The sequence below is a fragment of the Microcebus murinus genome, chromosome 4 (genome assembly GCF_040939455.1).
Source record: "Microcebus murinus isolate Inina chromosome 4, M.murinus_Inina_mat1.0, whole genome shotgun sequence".
Taxonomy (NCBI): Eukaryota; Metazoa; Chordata; class Mammalia; order Primates; family Cheirogaleidae; genus Microcebus; species Microcebus murinus.
The window spans coordinates 55646542-55665231 of record NC_134107.1 but is presented as its reverse complement, the minus strand read 5'-3'; the positions used below and the strand labels follow the sequence as shown (position 1 = coordinate 55665231).

At 38.2% G+C, this 18690-nt stretch overlaps 2 protein-coding genes across 2 annotated transcripts; one reads left to right on the top strand and one right to left on the bottom strand.

Moving 5' to 3' along the window:
• Nucleotides 1-751: 751 nt before the first annotated feature.
• Nucleotides 752-1711, bottom strand: LOC105883488 (olfactory receptor 52H1-like). Its single transcript, XM_012786609.2, has one exon. The coding sequence runs from the start codon at nucleotides 1697-1699 to the stop codon at nucleotides 752-754; it is 948 nt and encodes a 315-aa protein (XP_012642063.1). The 5' UTR covers nucleotides 1700-1711.
• Nucleotides 1712-15472: 13761 nt separating this feature from the next.
• LOC105883340 (olfactory receptor 52B2-like) lies at nucleotides 15473-16423 on the top strand. The gene has a single exon (XM_012786404.2). It carries the CDS (start codon nucleotides 15473-15475, stop codon nucleotides 16421-16423), a length of 951 nt encoding a protein of 316 aa, XP_012641858.1.
• Nucleotides 16424-18690: the final 2267 nt, after the last annotated feature.

Below are 18690 nucleotides of genomic sequence, written 5' to 3'. Positions count from 1 at the left end.
CTTGGATATGTCTTAATTTTATATAGCTAGAGTTCATATAGAGGTAGAAAGTAGAATTGTGATTACAAGAGGGGGCAGGAATGAGTGGGGAAACAAGAAATGCTACTCAAAGGGATACAATTTCATGTAGAAAAGATAAGTAAGTTCTAGTGATGTATGTATACAGTATGTCTACTATAATTAAAAATAATGTACTATATACTTCGGAATTGCTAAGAGTAGGTTTTAAATCTTATCACCACAAAGAAATAATATGTGTTTCAGATGTTGGATAAGTTAATTAGCCAGATTTAATTATTCCATGATGTATACATGATTAATAAAATCACATTGTTCCACATAAACATATGTAATTTTTAATTGTCACTTAAACATTATAAGAATAACTACAAATAAATAATTTAACATTTTAAAAGATAAGTAGAGTGCATAACACCATATTGCTCACCATACCTGCAAATCACAATTTACAAATTTTATTCATTTTCCATTTAGAGTAACTCAGCTATCTGTTTTCACCTCTTTCTTCCTGATCACATGATAATACCCTGTACAATCCCATATTCCAGAAACAAAGAGGTAATCAAGGATTTTTCATATATACAAACATCTATGTCTGATCATGACACGTACCTGGTGCACAAAATTATCTGTAACCATTTCTCTTTTTAAATAGCATTTGCTTCTTTATTCCTGCAACATTTCTGTACACTAAAAAATTTTACTGGATTTTCCATTGCCCAGTGGACCATCATTCCATACCCTTTGTAGAAAACAAATGTATTACTTTATTTCTGATCTGCTTGGTCTTCACTCCGTACACAATGGGGTTGAGTGCAGGTGGGATAACAATGTACAGGTTGGCAAACATGATGTGGAAGGTGCGGGAGATATTGTGTCCAAAGCGATGGGCAAGGATGGAGAAAAAGGCAGGTGTATAGAACATGAGGATGACACACACATGGGAACCACAGGTGCCCAAGGCCTTCTGGCGGGCATCTCGGGAGGGGAGGCGAAACACAGCACAGAGGATGAGGGTGTAGGACACAGCAATGAGGATAACATCTGACATGACTATCATGAAGGGAACACAAAAGCCAAACCAGATGTTGATGGAGATATCACCACAGGAGAGCCGGGCAACACCTATATGCTCACAGTAAGTGTGGGGTATGATGCGTGTCCTGCAAAAAGGCAGGCGTGTCAGCAAAAATACATCTGGCAAGATGATGCAGAAGCTTCGAAAGGCAATGCCCACAGCAATCTTGATGATGGTTTTGGGGGTCAAGGTGGTGGTGTATCTCAAGGGAGAGCAGATGGCCACATAGCGATCGAATGCCATGGCCATCAGAATGGCTGAATCCAGGACAGAACTAAAGTGGAGGAAGAACATTTGTGTAAGGCACCCGGGGAATGTGATTTCTCCAGCCCCCAGCCAGAAGATGCTGAGTGATTTAGGCACAGTGGTTGTGGACAAGATGAGGTCAGTCATGGCCAGCATGGAGAGAAAGAAGAACATGGGTTCGTGAAGGCTACGCTCCACTGCAATGAGGTAGAGAAGGATGCAGTTTCCCATAATGGCTACAATGTAGATGATACAGAAGGGAATCCCAATCCACTCATGGAATTGCTCCAGGCCTGGGATCCCCATCAGAATAAAGGGTCCTGGGTTGTAACTGCTCAGGTTGGAAATGATCATGGCAGACAAAGGTGGCACAAGTCTCAAGTCCTGAAGACAGAAGGTGGTAAAGGATAGTTAGAGAAACTAGAGTCTCTCATTTCCAGTCAGTCATCATTATTGACTCCAAAACAGAGTGTCCATATAGTTTATCATTCAAGTAGGACTCTTTTGAAGTCCCACTGCAAGGTGAAATTAATAATAATGGCAGCCATTTGCAAAAATCAAAAATGCCCCAGACACCTTTGGATGTCTGGTTAGTCTACCTAAAGAAAATTCTCCTTCTCTTGGCCACCCACAGTAGTTTACACAACTTCTCCAGGAAGCCTTCCAGACTGGCCACACTCTTCATTGTACACTGTCTTCTGGTACATGTTAACGAAGTATAGGATATATTTTTCACAGATTAGTGGATTATAGCTTATATGACTTTATGAACATCATTGCCTTACTTGCTCTGTCATTGTGGAATGTCAATTTCTGGCCCAAGACTCCTACTCAGTTTTTCAAGGCTACTCGATGACCTTGTGTCTTAAATTTGTGAGATCAACCTCCTTCATTGCCATCCAGATTTCTAATTCAGTTAATTAAGCACTAGTAGAGTTCCTCCACTATGCTAAACATATGCTAGAACTCAAATTTGAATTAGAAAAGTCTCCTAAGGCTGAGGCTCATGAGACCTTACTCCTCCAAAAACATAGTTTTGCAGCACCATGTATTCTATCCAAATGTGTAATATCCTAATCCTTTGGAATCAGTAACACAATCAGGATTTCTGTCCAAATGATTGTTTCTTTGTGAATGCATATTCTATTAGATAGACACATTGACCTGTATACAAACTCTGTCACTTGATACTTGTTAAGGCACAAACTTATGTATACTTAAATTCTCTCATATATTTTGCCACCATTTATTTATTCACATATACTCTTGTGTAATTATTAAACCCCCTTTCACTCTCTCTCTGTCTTTCTCTGTGTCTCTGCCTCTCTCTCTCTCTTCCACAACCAACCCCCCCACACACACACAAACACTCATACACTTACACACACATGCCAAGGATAATATTAACAAAATATTTCATGAATGGATTTTGTCACTGCCACATGAGTTCTAAGCTCCTAAATCCTGTACTCTGGAAAATTTTCTATTAAAGATTAGATCCTATGCCAACTCTCTTCCCTAATATTACCCTCCCACACCGCCATTGCATTTACACAGAAATCTGTTTGTATTCTAGAGGTCAACAGACCTGCAGCAAGGTCAAGGACTTCCAGGATTAACAAAAAGATTTGGCTTTTGACATTCAAATACCTCAAATCCTTAGCTTGGTAAGGCCAAAAACCATCTTCAACCTTATCCCAACGCCTGCTTTTTATGTTGTTCTTCCACCCAGCTCACAATACCTTCCATCCCCAAGAACAGGTCTTAGTTTCTCAGCTCTTCTACTTTTGCCAAAAGAGACACAGGATCATCTTTTTTTCAGTCTGATCCTTACTTATCTATCATTAAAAATACCTTTCTTATAGCCGCCCAAACCCTCCTTTACAGTGTCTCCACAGTAATGTGTTGTAGGTTCAGAGAACACAGACCAGACCTCAGACAGTCGGTCACACCCCAGCCCCCATCTGCTGAGCACCTACCTTTTCTTGCTTAGTCACCTTTAACTTGGTTCACTTGTCACTAGTTCATAGATGCTAGCCTTAGAGACCTGATTAGGTTGTTGGAGCCTTCATGTTGAAAATTCCTATTCTAGGCTACTCACATACTCAAAGGTCACATTCCTTCAGCATCCTGAAACCGTATATTTTGAATCATAGCTCTCCCAGCTTATTTGAAGTCATCCTTTGTTCATACATATGTGTGTGGGAAAGAGTCTTCTATAGTTTTTATATTTCCATGCACTGAAATACAAACTTTTGTGTGGAGTCATCAAAAAGAATTCACAAACACACATGGGCACACAAAGAAAGTGAACTCTCAGCCTTGTCATGTCCAATCAGACATATCCATACTGTGGGAGAATTTACAACACAATCTGTTTTTGCTTTTTATTCAAAAAAGCCACTGCCAATAAAAGAGATGGGGGCATGAGTATTAAATGAGGACACACATTAAATGAGGACACAAATTCAAGATTAAAATAAGAGAATCAACAATAAAATCAAAGTGGTTCTTGATTGGATTTTTAAATAAAACCAGCTATAGAACTCAATAAATAATAAGGATATTTAATAATGAACTAGTTATTAGATGACATAAAGGAATTTGTATTAATTTTGTTAGGTGTCATGATGGCATTATGATAAATAGACACATTCACACACATGCATACAAACACATATTCACAGATGTTCACAGTACCTTGAAAACATAGTGACACAGAGTATGCTCTCTAAAACTCAGAAAGCTAAATTCCAGAATTTAATTTAATCCTGGTTCCACAATTGACAAGCTACTCAAACTTTTTGATCTTTGGGTTCATAGGGACCATAAAGTTAGGATAAGATATTTAATATCTTTCAAAAGGAATTGATATCTCTAATTTTTACAGTTATTTTTAGGACAAAATGATAAAGACCCCAAAATAAGGTTTAATGGAGTCAGGAACATAGTAAGCACATAACAAATTTTACCTCTTTTTATTAGGCTATATTTTCTAACAGTAGTATTATCATTATCAGTCACACCACACCGTGAAGGAGAGAACAGAAATAGGCAAATGCATAAATGCTGACAAGAACAGCCCACGGGAAGACGCATATACTCCCACACTTAATTCTAATCTTAGGTTAGGTTTATGAGCTCTTGTCATATGTCTGACACAGAATTGCCTGAACAATACTAACTGTGGCCACACTTCACCCAGTCGTGTAGTTTCCATCCACTCTGATCTCTGGTGCCCATTCAGTGGAGCACACACACAGGTACTGGAGACCATGACCTCGGTTCATAAAAGGGAGTTGCTCAGGGAAGAAGGTTATATCGCCCAGTCCATGGACCTAGGAAATACAGCTCTGGGCTTTCCACTCACTCCCTGTCTTTCTCCAAGCCTTGTACCTATCAAAACCCCTCAAAGAACCAACGCTCCCTGAATCCTGGGCATCAGGCAAAAGGGAAAGTTGAGTGTGCTGACAGACTCACAGAAAATCTGCCAGGGGCAGACACAGGAACCACAGAACAGAGTGGAGCAGAAAGAAAGACCTGGTAGAGAGCTTGATTCTTTGGCCATTTATTTTCCATGACTACTGCTCAATGTGGGGAAAAATTAAGTAGTTAGGGCCTTAGGGACTCTAATGCCTCTCTTCTCACCCTCAAAGGAAAAAGATGGAGAAGTTTCTATTAACCCTGTCTATGCTTTTGGGTTAACACTGCCTAAGGATGCTTTATTTTATTTTATTTTATTTTGGATTTACATATGAGCTGATATGTACCCGCTCATCATATGATCCAGGTTTCAAACTCATGCCCCACTTTGGATAAAGGATTTTAGACAAGTTCCTTAATCTCCATAAAAGGTGCTTATAGTAGTACTTAGCTCTTAAGATTGTATATGGATTGACAAATTAAGGGAAAATGCTTGTGAAATGCTGTGTCTGTCAGCACAGGTTTTCTTCTTTCCCCTTTGCCTCACCCCCAAGATTCAGTGAGTTTTGGTCGTTTGAAGGGGCTTGACTGACACCAGATGAGGAGAGAGACTAAGTGAGTGAAAAGCACTGGGCTGTATTCCTAGGGGCCACAGACTGCTCCCTGCCACAAATGCTAAACCTAGTGGCAACATACAGTGTAGATGAGTAATGTAGGGCACCTGTTAAAGTGAAGAGAGGGGGAGGCCCAGAATCTGTGTTTATAAGCTCTGCAGTGCATGTGTATGCCTACTATTTTTCACAGGGAGACCAGCATGCCTATGAATGTAAGCAGAAGAACTAGAAAGCAGGAAGGTTGGTTAAAACTATCCCTATTGGCAAACACATAGAACACTAGGAACTATTCCCCACATCCCAGACCTCAGCCACATGTAATTAGGACCCTTATGAAGGAGCAGATGGACTTTGTCATGGATATGCTTTGCTCTGTATTGCATACACTATAGGATTGAGTGCAGGTGGGAAGATTACACAGAGGTTGGAAGACCTAACATGAAAGGTACAAGGGATATTGTGTCAAAAGTGATGGGGAAGGATGAAGAATGATGGTATATGGAATTAGAGCATGAGGATGAGGCAGATATAGGAGCCATAGCTGCCAAGGGCCTGCTGGCAGGCATCTCAGGAGAGGAGGTGAAACGTTGCATAGAGGATGAGGGTGTAGGACACAGCAGTGAGAATCACACCTGTAATCACTCCTGATAGGAACACAAAAGCCATACCAGATCTCAGTAGAGATGCCAGCACAGGCAAACGAGGCAACACTGAAGGGTGACATGTGTCCTGCAGAACGGTATATAATTCACAAGGAAAACACATGGAATGAAACACAGAAACTTCACAGATTCCCACAGCAATTTTCACAGTGGTTTCTGGGTTAGAATATTAGTGTATCTCTAGGGTGAGCAGTGGGCCACATAGCAGTCAAATGCCATATCTAGCAGTATAGCTGAGTCCAGCACAATCCTGTAGTGCAGAAAGAGTAACTGGGTGAGACGGCCAGGAAAACCGAGTTTGGAGGACTGGACAAGAAGATGCTAAGTGTTTGGGGGACACATGTGGTAGACAATATGAGATCAGTGATGACAGGTATTGAAAAGAAACAGAATATGGGAGCAAGAAGACTGTGTTCCAGCGCTATGAGGTAGAGAAGGATATTATTGCCCTCAGTGGCCATGAGACACATAAAGCAGAAAGGGATGCTGATCCCAGTGTGGTACTTCTCAAGTCCAGGAATGCCCAAAGGGGTGAAGGGGCCTGTGTTGTAGCTATTCAGGTTGTACTTGGCCATTAAGAACTGATGAATAGCTTCTGTGTCCTAAAAAAAATTGTGTATAATAAACATGGGAAGATTGTGTAGTAATTCTTCCTCTGACCTTCCTCAGGGCTGGCCCTCCTCTTTCCTGTGATCCAAAAAAACAACCTGACATTTCTATCATGAGCAATGCTCATCACTTTGAGAAAGATTTTCCAGACACAATACTTCTGGTTCTAATCACCATTTATTCAGGAATCTTCTTTAAACTTCATAAAAGGCTATTCTCATTGGAATGACCCTGGGATAATGTAATTTGTTGCTGTATGGATATAAGTATATAGAAACATAGTGTAACTATGTACAGGAATAAAAAGAAACTTTAAAAACTGAGTCACACTTGGGAAAATGAAATTACTATTATAGACTCCAACTATGCACCAGGTTCTAATATAGTATTATGTTATTTAGAACAACCTTCTGAGATACGTTTTTATATACCTCTCTTTCTTTCTTTTTTTAAAAGACATGGAAACTCTTGGAAGTAGTGTTATGTAAGATCTCACTTCTAGTAAGGGGCAGAGCCAAGACCATTAGATTCCACAGCCCCTGCTCTTTGATGCTGTCGTCGCACACCAGGTGACTGCCTCCACACACTGCTACATGCCAAGAATGTAGAAGAGGCGTGGAGGTGGAGAGAAGGATGTAAAGAAGTAGATCGCTGGAACTGCAACGTGTCCAGCACACACCAGGCTTACCCCAATCTCCATGACCGTTCTAGCATCCCCAACACTATATAGAGACCCCTAGGACTTGCAGACCATAACTTTCTCTTAAAATGTGATTTCTGATATCTCCCTGTGGAGAATGGTATGAGAAAGCACATGAAGCTCCATCTCCAGTCAACCCTTAGGAATTAATGAGGAAATCTTGGTTCAGAATTTTGAAAAATTGGTTCAAATGTTCTTGTTATAAATACAGAGAGGGCTTCTACTGGAAGATAAATAAAATTTATGCTCTAAATCCTGATTCATGATAAAAACAAATAAGCAAGCTTATAACAAGAGCTAGTATCTTTGGAAAGTAATATACTACACAAATATAAACATATTTATATGAAATCAACTTGTAATTCTGTTAAAATTCCCATGAGATAGGTGATGCTATTATCCACCTTTTAAAGATACAGAAACTGAAGCAGAACGAAGTAACTTTTCAAAAGCCACTCAGTGAGGAAATGGTAGAGCTGGGAGTCAGAGCCAAGGAGTCTATTCCTAGATGCCCAGGTATATAGTGAAAATTCTCTGTAGAGCCAATAGACTATGTGGCAAATAGTATACATATATGATATTTGTGTAGCAAATGACACAAAGTTAAGTCATATAAAGAAAACATAAAAAACATGAAGTATAGAACAAGTTAACATAAAATTAATCATATCCCTTAGGATTATAAATGTAGATTATTAGAATTCTGCTATTTAAAAGTAGGGCTATCCATAGAGTTTTTATTTGATACTTTTTATTTCAAAATATTAATGAAGTACAAATGATTCTGTTACATAGATACATATTATAATGCTTACATCAAAGCTTTTAGTGTGTCCATCACCCAAATAGTGATTGTTGTACCTGATAGGTAGGTTTCTACCCATTCCTTTCTTTCCTCTTCCTCGCTTCTTGATTTCCAATGGCCCACAAACACCTGTTTGTGCCCAGGTGTGCCCATCAGTTAGCTCCCAATTATTAGAGGCTGTATGTGATGTTTGTTTTTCTATTCCTATGGGCAGCACCCTAGATAGTTTGGAGAAGTAAACAAGGACCTGAGCCTTGTGATTCACAACTTGAGTCCTAACCTACAGACTAAGAGGGAGGGGCTGATGGAAGTGTAATTGGCTCCATAAGGAAAACAAAAAAATTTTTTTTTTTTTGCACAATAGAATAATTTATTCAGTCATGTGTATACTCTGTGGTCCTGGGATCCTACAGTTTGCTTCATCACTGCTAGATAATTTACGAAGAGTCATGTCCATCAGGCTAGACATATTCTGTCTGCGAAAGTGTTTTTTAATTTATTTCAGAATATTACAGAGATATACACATTTTGGTTACATAATTTGATTTGTAGAGTCAGTCAAACTTATAAGGGCACTATCTGCCCTTCATCCAGATAGTATGCATTGTGCCTGTTAGGTATAAATTTATCCATCCCCTCCCCTTCCCCCACCTACTTGATTTCTGCTGAGTTTTACTTCCATATGGACACATAAGTGTTAATTGGTTAGTTTCAATTTAATATTGAGTACATGTGGTGTTTGTTTTCCATTCTTGTGATACTTCACTTGGAAGAATGGTCTCTAGTACCATCCAGGTTGTTACAAAATATACTAGATCATCATTTTTTCATGGCTGAGGAGTGCTCCATGGTATATACATACCACATTTTATTAATCCAATCTTGTAATGATTGACACTTTGATTGTTCATACATTTTTGCAGTCATGAATTGTGCTGCTATAATTATTTGAGTACAAGTGTCTGGTTTATAAAATGTCTTCTTTTACCTTTAGGTAAATACCTAGTGGCGGGATTGCTGGATCAAATGGTAGGTCTACTTTTAGTTCTTTGAGGTATCTCCATACTAATTCCCATGGAGGTTGTACTAGTTTGTACTCCCACCAACATTATATGAGTGTTCCTTTCTCTCTGCATCCACACCAGTATCTATTGTTTTGAGACTTTTTGATAAGATCCATTCTCACTGGAGTTAGGTGATATATCATGGTACTTTTATTTGTGTTTCCCTAATAATTAGAGATGTTGAGCATATTTTCATGTGTTTTGGCCATTAGAATATCTTCATTGGAAAAGTATCTGTTCGTGTCTTCTGCACACTTTTTAATGGGGTTGTTTGATTTGTTTTCTTGCTGATTTACTTGAGTTCTTTGTACATTCTGGGTAGCAGCACTTTGTTGCATGAACAGCATGCAAGTATATTCTCCCATTCTCTAGGTTGTGTGTTTGCTCAATTGATTATATCCTTGGCTGTGCAGAGCTTTAAATTTGACCAGGTTCCATTTATTTATTTCTGTTGTTGCTGTGATTGCTTTTGGGGTCTTTTTCATAAGTTCATTGCCTAGGCTGATGTCTATAACAGCTTTTCCAACATTTTCTCCTAGAAGTCCTATGATTCCATGCCTTAAGCTTAAGTCTGTTATCCATCATGAGTTCATTTTTGTGAGTGGGGAGAGGTGCTAATCCTGTTTCAGTCTTCTACATGTGACTATCTAATTTTCCCAGCACCATTTATTGAAGAGGAATTAGTTTACCCAGTGTATGTTTTTATCTCTTTTGTGAAAGATCAGAAAGGATTATGAGGATGGTTTCATATCTGGGTTCTCTGTTCCGATCCACAGATCTATGTCTCTGTTTTTGTGCCAGTTGCCATGCTGTTTAGGTTAGAATATCCTAATCTTGAAGTCTGGTAAATTGATACCTCCCTATTTGTTCTTATTATGTAAGATTACATTGGTTATTTGGTGTCTTTTCTGGTTCTGAATGAGGCATAGAACTATTGTTTCTATGTCTGTGAGAAATGAATTTGATATTTTAATGGGGATTGCATGAAATTTGTAGATCATTTTGGGTGATCTATAGACATCACTTTGAGTGATCTATAGACATTTTAACAATGTTGATTATGCAGATCCAGGAACATATGTCTTTCCAACTATTTACATCATCTGCAATTCTTTCCTCAGTGTTTCATAGTTCTCCCTATAGAGATCTTCAGCTCCTTAGGTAAGTCCATTCCTAGAATTTTATTTTCTTTGTTTCAATTGTGAAAGGTATTATATCTTTGATTTGATTCTCAGCTTAACTGCTGTTGGCGTATACAAAAGCTAATTATTTGGGTACATTGATTTTGAAAACTGAGACTTTACTGAATTTATTTATCAATGCTGATAGTTTCTTGGTTGAAACTTTAGAGTTTTCTAGATATAATAACATACTGTCAGCAAAGAGTAATAGGTTGACCTCTTCATTCACCATTTGGATATGCTTGATGTCCTTCTCTTGTCTGATTACTTAGACTAGGACTTCCATCACCTTGTTGAACAGAAGTGGTGATAGTGAGCAACCTTGTCTCTTAACCTCTTTTAATGGGACACTTCCAATTTTTCACTATGATGTTGGCTGTGGGTTTGTCATTTATGGTTTAATAATTTTGAGGTATGCCCCAACTATCCTTATTTTGTTAAGGGTTCTTATCATAAAAGTGTGCTTAATTTTGTCAATTGCTTTTCCAGCACCTATTAAGTGGATCATATGGTCTTTGTTTTTGCTTCTATATATGTGGTGAATTACATTGCTCTATTTGTGTATGTTGAACGATGCTTACAGCTCTGGTATTAAGCCCACGTGGTTGCAGTGAATTATTTTTTTTCACAGGCAGCTAAATTCAGTTTGCTAAGATTTTGTAGAGATTTTTTGCATCTATATTCATAAGGGATTTTGATCTGTTGTTTTCTTTTCTCGTTGTGTCCCTTCCTGGTTTTGGTATCAAGGTGATATTGGCTTCTATGAATAAGTTGAGGAAGATTCCTTACTTCTCATTATTATGGAATAATTTCTGAAGTATAGGTACCTGTTCTCTGTAGGTCTGGTACAATTCATCTGTGAAAACATGTAATCTGGGACTTTTTTTGTTGGAAAATTTTTATTGATTTTTCAATTCCAGTGCTTGATATTGGTCTGTTCAGGAGTTCTATTTCTTCCTAATTGAGCCTCAGGAGGTTGTTTTTAGTAGTATTTTTTTTTTTTTGTAATTCTCTTATGCATAAAGTTCCCAGGCCTGTAAGATCTGCTGACCAGAACTTTGTAAGTTTCTGTTGCACTGATGCATTACCTATTGAGTTTTCTCCTGAAAATGGCAGAACCTTCTTGCATCCATAAGATAACTACAAGGCCTTATAACATCTGTTTGTCCAGGATAGACAAGATAAGCAACACCCCATCACAAATTATGCCTAAGGACCCACAAACAGCCTACTCTCCACATCTCCCTGAGTACAAGACTGAACAAATTACTTATATTAACCCCTAGATCATTGTACTACTAAAATTGCCACCAGTTTTGGATCATGGGATGTATGTAATATTGTGATTGCTTACTGCATTTGTGTGACATGCACTCTGCCCCCCAAACATGTAATGATGCTCACTAGCCTCATGCAATATTCATTTCACCTCCAGATAAACCCCTGATCCTGTTAATTGAGGAGGCAGATTTGAGGCAGTGCATTCTTCCTATCCCTTACCCCTGCTGGATCCATCCTCCACAGTAAATATGTTTTCTTCCTTGATAATCCTTGTTGTCTTAGTATTAGTTTTCTGTGCAGCGAGCAACAGAGAATGCCCCTTGTGGGTTGACTAACAAAGTTTTACTTGGGAGTGTGACAGAACTAAATTGACAGGTTGAAATGCTCATTCTTGCTATCATATAGAGTTGTTACTGGAATGAAATATGAGATATTGGGAATTAGGCTTCATGGACAGCAAAATTAATTTGAGAACTTCCACTGTGGTCCAGGCAGATTGATGAAGCACTGCCAAAGAGTACTGGAATGAATTTACTAATGCTCCCTCTAGGGCTGGAACTAGGGAGAGGCCAGTGTGGTGCCTAGGACTCAGTATTTAAGGAAGGAGACACTCACTTTCTGGGTCTCAAGTGCTTCCTTTAATATTTTTCCCTAGGTGCTTCTAAGGAACTCACTGTTCACTACACAATCAAGATGTTACTACCAGTTTAGCAGAGAAAGAATTGTTTTCTTCACTCACTTGTTCCTTTCTGCAGTTTAGCTAGAGGCAGGGCCAGGCACCAAGTCCCAGAGGTCACTCCCTTGGGTCCTTCCAGGAGCAATAAATGCCTTCAGGCTCATCCTGCCTTCTGTGCAGTAGGGAGTCTCCCATCTGTGGCTGAAGGGATGGACAAATGTGTGTAAGCTGGGTTACACAGGTAGCAAGTAGAAAACTCCTGGTGTACTTAAACACAAACACATAAGAGTTACTGTAACCACCTATATTGAAAGAAACAATTCCTGTGTCTGTGGGCTGGCCACATGTACAAGACATAAAGTAAGTAACTTTATTTTAGAGTGTACTTTTTAGACTACCCTTTTCTAATATTTTAATTCTCTGAATCTGAATTTCCCTCCTGGTTTCCTTTGGCAATTTCTCTCTGCCTTCAGCCTTCATGTGCACTTTCCCAGGGAAAATATCCACCTCTTTAACTTACTCTCTGAGCCTGCCCCAGTGACATTTTGCAGCTGTGATTATTTAATTGTAGTATTCCCCTCACAGGAGCATACATGAACACTAGCATTCAGGAATTCCCTAATGATGCAGGCATTGAAGAAGGTCTGTATTAAGAGAGTACTCTAATCTTTTAACCCAAGGTAGAACTCGAGATCTGGGATGTTCCCAGGTAGGTGGTCTGGGTAAGCAGAGCTCATGATAGGTTAGGGAAGACAGGAGTTCTTTGGATGCTTCTCAATTCTCCCCTCCTGTGAATGGCTAGACCTTGACCTTCACTTCTTGGTTGCCTGTCTATGAAGTCTGGGCTCACACACTTAGTTTCTACCATTTTCAGAACTTGAGATGCCATATCAGAGATGTTGTTTTGCCTAGTAAATTGATATTTGTAAGTACGGGAAAAACGGGAAATGTCTTGGTTCTTAATTTTAAGAACTACTAGGGAAATGTTTTAGTATGAAGTGAAAAGGAATATATACTATTCTACATACATCGCGATTTTTTGGTAAATGTAACTCCCTAATGTTTTTCATGCCAACTAATCTCACCAACCAATATTTCAAGTGACAGTAATAGATACCAGACTTCCCAACATATTTTTGAAAATCAAAGGACAACTCCAGAGGCTTCATGAGTCTGGAGATAGTCCAACAGAAAACTAGGTTACTAGTTACCTAGGAGAACATACAGAGTGGGTACACTCCAACAAGTTTTGGGGATATGAATTAAACTACTTTTAATGAAAGTCTAAAATTCTCAGCATTCCATTTAATTAAAAAAGTGAACTTCATGACATCATTACCATATGTCTGAAAATATAAAAATAATACTATAATTTTTCCACATAATAGAAAAATAGAAACTATTGATAGGACAGAAATAAAACAAAATCACCCATTAGTTCCTCACTAAGACATAATAATAGTTGCTATTGCAATGTTATATCTACTAAAGATCTTATCAACGCATATGTATCCATATACATTATTTCTATTGTTCAACAGTGACACTATGTGTAAGTGGCTTTTTCAATTCTTTTTTAAATTTACCAATAAATAGTAAATATTAGATGATATTAATTTTGAAGTGAAAATAATTAATACTACCTTTTTGTATAAATCATTCTTTCTTGGTACAGAATAACTAGGTTTTCTTTGATAATAAAATAATTTCCTTTTCAATAAAGATCATTAATTTGTAGCCTATTTAAAAATGATGGCAGGTCTGGGTAGTTTATTTTTGTTTTCGTTAGAGAGTATAGTATATTCCATTGTACATTCCTCTTTCAGTGATGAAATCCATTTAGCATGGGTGTGTCTGTTGCAAAAATCACTGGAAGTTAAGATTAAAGGAAAGTCACTACATTGTGTTTTCTAAACAAAAAAAATTTTGTTTACTGATTTCATTCAAATTAAGTTCTGACACACACAAACATTAATGAATTATAAATTGACAAAGAAAGAAATTATTAAATTTATTTTAAGTAAGAAGAGTGGTTGGTAAGAAGTGGTTTTAAGTAAGTTTTAAGTAAGTTAAGTGGTTTTAAGTAAGAAGTGGTTTTTTTAAGTAAGAAGTGGTTGGTATATGTATCCAATTATATCAGTGATTTATATTTTTGATAATTGCTCATTACTTATTTCTGATAATGTTTCTTTTAAGTAAGGAAGCTTTGATATTTTAATAAGGAAAAGTGTGATAGAAGCATAATATTTTTAATAATCTGGGTGGACTTTAGAGTCTCATCCTGCATCTCAGGAAAAGTACTCATCTTGTGCTTTCACTGTAGATCCACCAATTCTCAAATACCAGGATCCCTAACTGTAGGGCGAGTTCTTAACAACTTAATAAAATATTTCACTATTCAAATTCAAAACAAAAGTTATCTGTAAATGATGGATAAGAGTTTATTTTATAGATAAATGGAAAAACACCTATATTGAAACCATAGTTCATATACATTATAACCATATGTGCAAGATTTCTGTTTTAAAAGCTTTTGAATTAATTTTTCCCTTTCATGCACATGTTTATTTCTATGTACACATAGTAGGTGTTCAAAGATGCTTAAGTAATCAATTCAACAGTTGACTAGGTAAATACGTGTTCCAGATAACACAATTGTTTAATTCAATAAGAAAAACTTTTGGTTTCTATTAATTTTTACATTCCTTATAAAAATTCATAATTTTCATTTCTGTCTTAAAATGTGTAGTCAGATAATACACCTTATATTATTAAAGATTTTACAACTTTGGATGGCCATTTTAAATTTATGCCAATTATTGGAGAAAATAGTACTGGCCTCAGGATTTTCCTTTGAAGTATCTTTTAAAAATTCTTCCATCCCACTTTGAATTTTTGCAATCTTTCTCTTCAAAGCAGAATACTGCAAATATTTAGGTTCATAATTAACATCGCAGAGTAGGTGGGACTCATTAACCAAGATTTCACACAATAGATGCTTGAGCCAATTGAGAGGTAATAAATATGTGCTTCTTGGTTCTGACAGACTGGTTCTCTACTTTCTTTCCACATCAATAGATAATTGATGAAAGTTGTACCCCATAATTCTGGCATGTCAGCTCCCAACCACTCCACTGTCAGTTATGATGTGTTTGTTCTCATTGGCATTCCTGGCCTGAAGGCGCTGCACATGTGGATCTCCATCCCCTTCTGCCTGATGTACCTGGTGGCCCTATCAGGAAATGGTCTTCTCATCTGCGTGGTGGCGGTAGAGCGCAGTCTTCATGAACCCATGTACCTCTTCCTCTCCATGCTGGCTTTTTGGGATCTGGTTCTATCCACATCCACAGTACCCAAAGCTCTGAGCATCTTCTGGTTGGATGATGTAGACATCTCATTTGGAGGCTGCGTCACTCAGCTCTTCTTTATGCACTTTGCCTTTGTCGTGGAGTCAGGCATTCTCTTGGCCATGGCTTTTGACCGCTATGTGGCCATCTGCTACCCACTGAGGTATACCACCATTCTTAGCCACAGTGTCACTGGCAAAATAGGGGGTGTTGTGGTGTTCAGGAGTTTTGCAACCGTCTTCCCCATTGTCTTCCTTGTGAAGCGTCTGCCCTTCTGCCGGACAAACATCATTGCCCACACCTTCTGTGAACACATGGGGCTGGCCAAGCTGGCTTGTGCTGATATCACCATCAATATTTGGTATGGAATCTCTGTGCCACTACTCAGTGTTATGTTAGATATGGTGACAATAGTCATCTCCTATGGGCTCATTCTTCGAGCAGTCTTCAGGCTGCCATCCCATGATGCTCGGATGAAAGCACTCAGCACCTGTGGTGCCCACGTCTGTGTTATCCTCATGTTCTACCTTCCAGGGATTTTCACTGTCATTGCTCAGCGCTTTGGCCGAAAAATCCCCAAGCATGTCCACATCCTGCTGGCCAATCTCTATGTTCTTGTACCCCCCATGATGAACCCAATTATCTATGGAGTAAAAACCAAACAGATTCGTGAACGCGTGGCCCTTGTGTTTTCCCCAAAAGTAAAATGTTGCTGAGGATGACCTGACCTCTCTGTGTATTCTCAAAGGAAAGGAAGATAAGGTGACACATAAGCCACCATTTAGGAGACACTCTTCTTGCTATGGAAACAAGTCATTTTTCATGAAATTGGGATGTCTCAAATAGAATAAGTCTTTTATCTTAAAGGGAAATAGGTTGTTGAAAGTCTGTGTGTTCACAGATATAAACAGTAGTATTTAAATGTCCATAGAGTTCTTCAATATTTAATGACAACATGATAACTCAATTTCTACCAAACAAAAATAAAATTGACATACAAAAAACTTCTCCTGTGCTATTTAAATTTTATCTCTCTATGTATCCCATCCAACATCTATTATTAATATATATTAGAAAAAATAATCCCCCAAATTGTATACAAATTAGGGAAAGGTGGAAGGTCCTTCTTCTAACTTTATTCAGCAACAATGGGAACACCTAGTAATACTAGATAGCACTATCCATACATATGATATAATAAACATGATCTGGGAGAAAACAAAAGGAAAGATAATTAGGTCAAGTGTTTCTGAGATATGACCTGCCTTGAATGCTGTGTGTTCTGTGAAAATCTCCTAATTTGCCATTGAGCAGCCCTTCTTTTTAGACTGCCTAACACTTATCTCACAGGAATGTTCATGTGAAAAACCAAGGAGAAAGTGTATGTTAAAGCACTTTAGGAATTATAAAACACTGTACAAAAGAATTTTGTCATTGTTATTAGTGTCATTACATTTCCTGGTATGAGGTTTTAACCTCCTTATGGTGAAAGGTTAAAAGGAAAACAATGTAGAACCTCCATCTTCATCTACAGCAAAGTCCTCCACCTCCCTCCTCCTTTCTTTTCCCACCAGGAATGGTTTAGCTACAGTGAAGTGTCCTCCTGCAGCTTTTCCCTGTCAGCTGTGTGCTGCCCCCTTTGGGTGGAGGATGACAACAGACACTATGTGCTCTCCATGTGCTCTGTCTTTACACTGGGTGGTGTGAGCTGCTGATGCCTCTTGCACTTCCCATCTTCAGAAACCCCTGTAAGAATTTTTTTAAAAATTTACCTTACTCCATAACCCTGGAATCTCCTTCCTCTCAACTGTCTGCTTAGATTCCTGATATACTATGGGGTACAGAGAAAATATTTTGTTATTTTCCTGAGTTGAAGATTTCTGGATAATATTTTTTTTTTTAATTTTTTGATGCTGGGCTAATGACAAGCCTTGAAAAGTTAATTTAGAAGTGCATATCATGTTTCCCTGAAAATAAGACAGGGTCTGATATTTATTTTTCCTCAAGAAGACACCCTAGGGCTTATTTTCATGGAATGTGTTATTTTTGTTAAGTATGGTACAACAATCTACATTTGTTCAAATATAGTTAAGTCGTCTTCTTCTGGAACATCATCATAACTCTCCAAACCCCAAATTCCATCCTGAATTTCTTGCCACTCTATTTCCTTTAGAACCATTGGCCCCAATCTCTCATGTCCAGCAATAGAGCTCTCATGGGGCAGATGAGAAGGACCGCTTGTCTTCTTTACGGCTCCATGAGGAAATGCATGGGTTGTGCAGATATGCTGTGTAGCGTTATGCTGTGTAGCCGCGCCCATCACTAGGTCTTATTTTCGGGGTAGGGCTTATAATGCGCAAATGCTTAGAAATCCTGCTAGGGTAGGTCTTGTGTTCGGAGAAACACGGTAGTTACTGAGAGAACTACAGAGAGATTTACCTAACTCCAGAAGTATTGAGACATTCCAGGTTTGTAAAGCTGGGACAATGGCCTTATCTTTTTCCTGGAGAGATTCATTTCCCATTAGTCTGTAGAGAAACATTCTCAGAAGGATGGAAGTGTGTGGGGGTTGTGGGGGTGGGGAATACTCTCTTTGGCTTTTATAAGCAAAGAAAATATATTTTTGTTTGTGTATTGCCTATGATGCAAATCTTGTTTGCCTAGGGCATTTTTCCTGGTCTTCGTTGCATTGTTGTAGGGTCAGAATCACCTGTGGGGGGACAAAATAGTTACTGATTTAAAGTGAATAGTAACTTTTTTAAGCCTCTGGTCCATGATATTTTTGTGCATTCAGGATAAAATTGATAAAATAAATGTTGCTTAAGTAAATATTTTAAACCCAACACAGCTGAATCCAAATTTCTAGTGTAAGTGGTCTTCTACTTCCATGAAATTCAAACTTGTGCATTTGTGGTGGCTGCTCTCCCTGTGCCTATCCCTGTCTTCCTTCCCACTTTTTTTCCTCTGTATTCCCTATAATCAC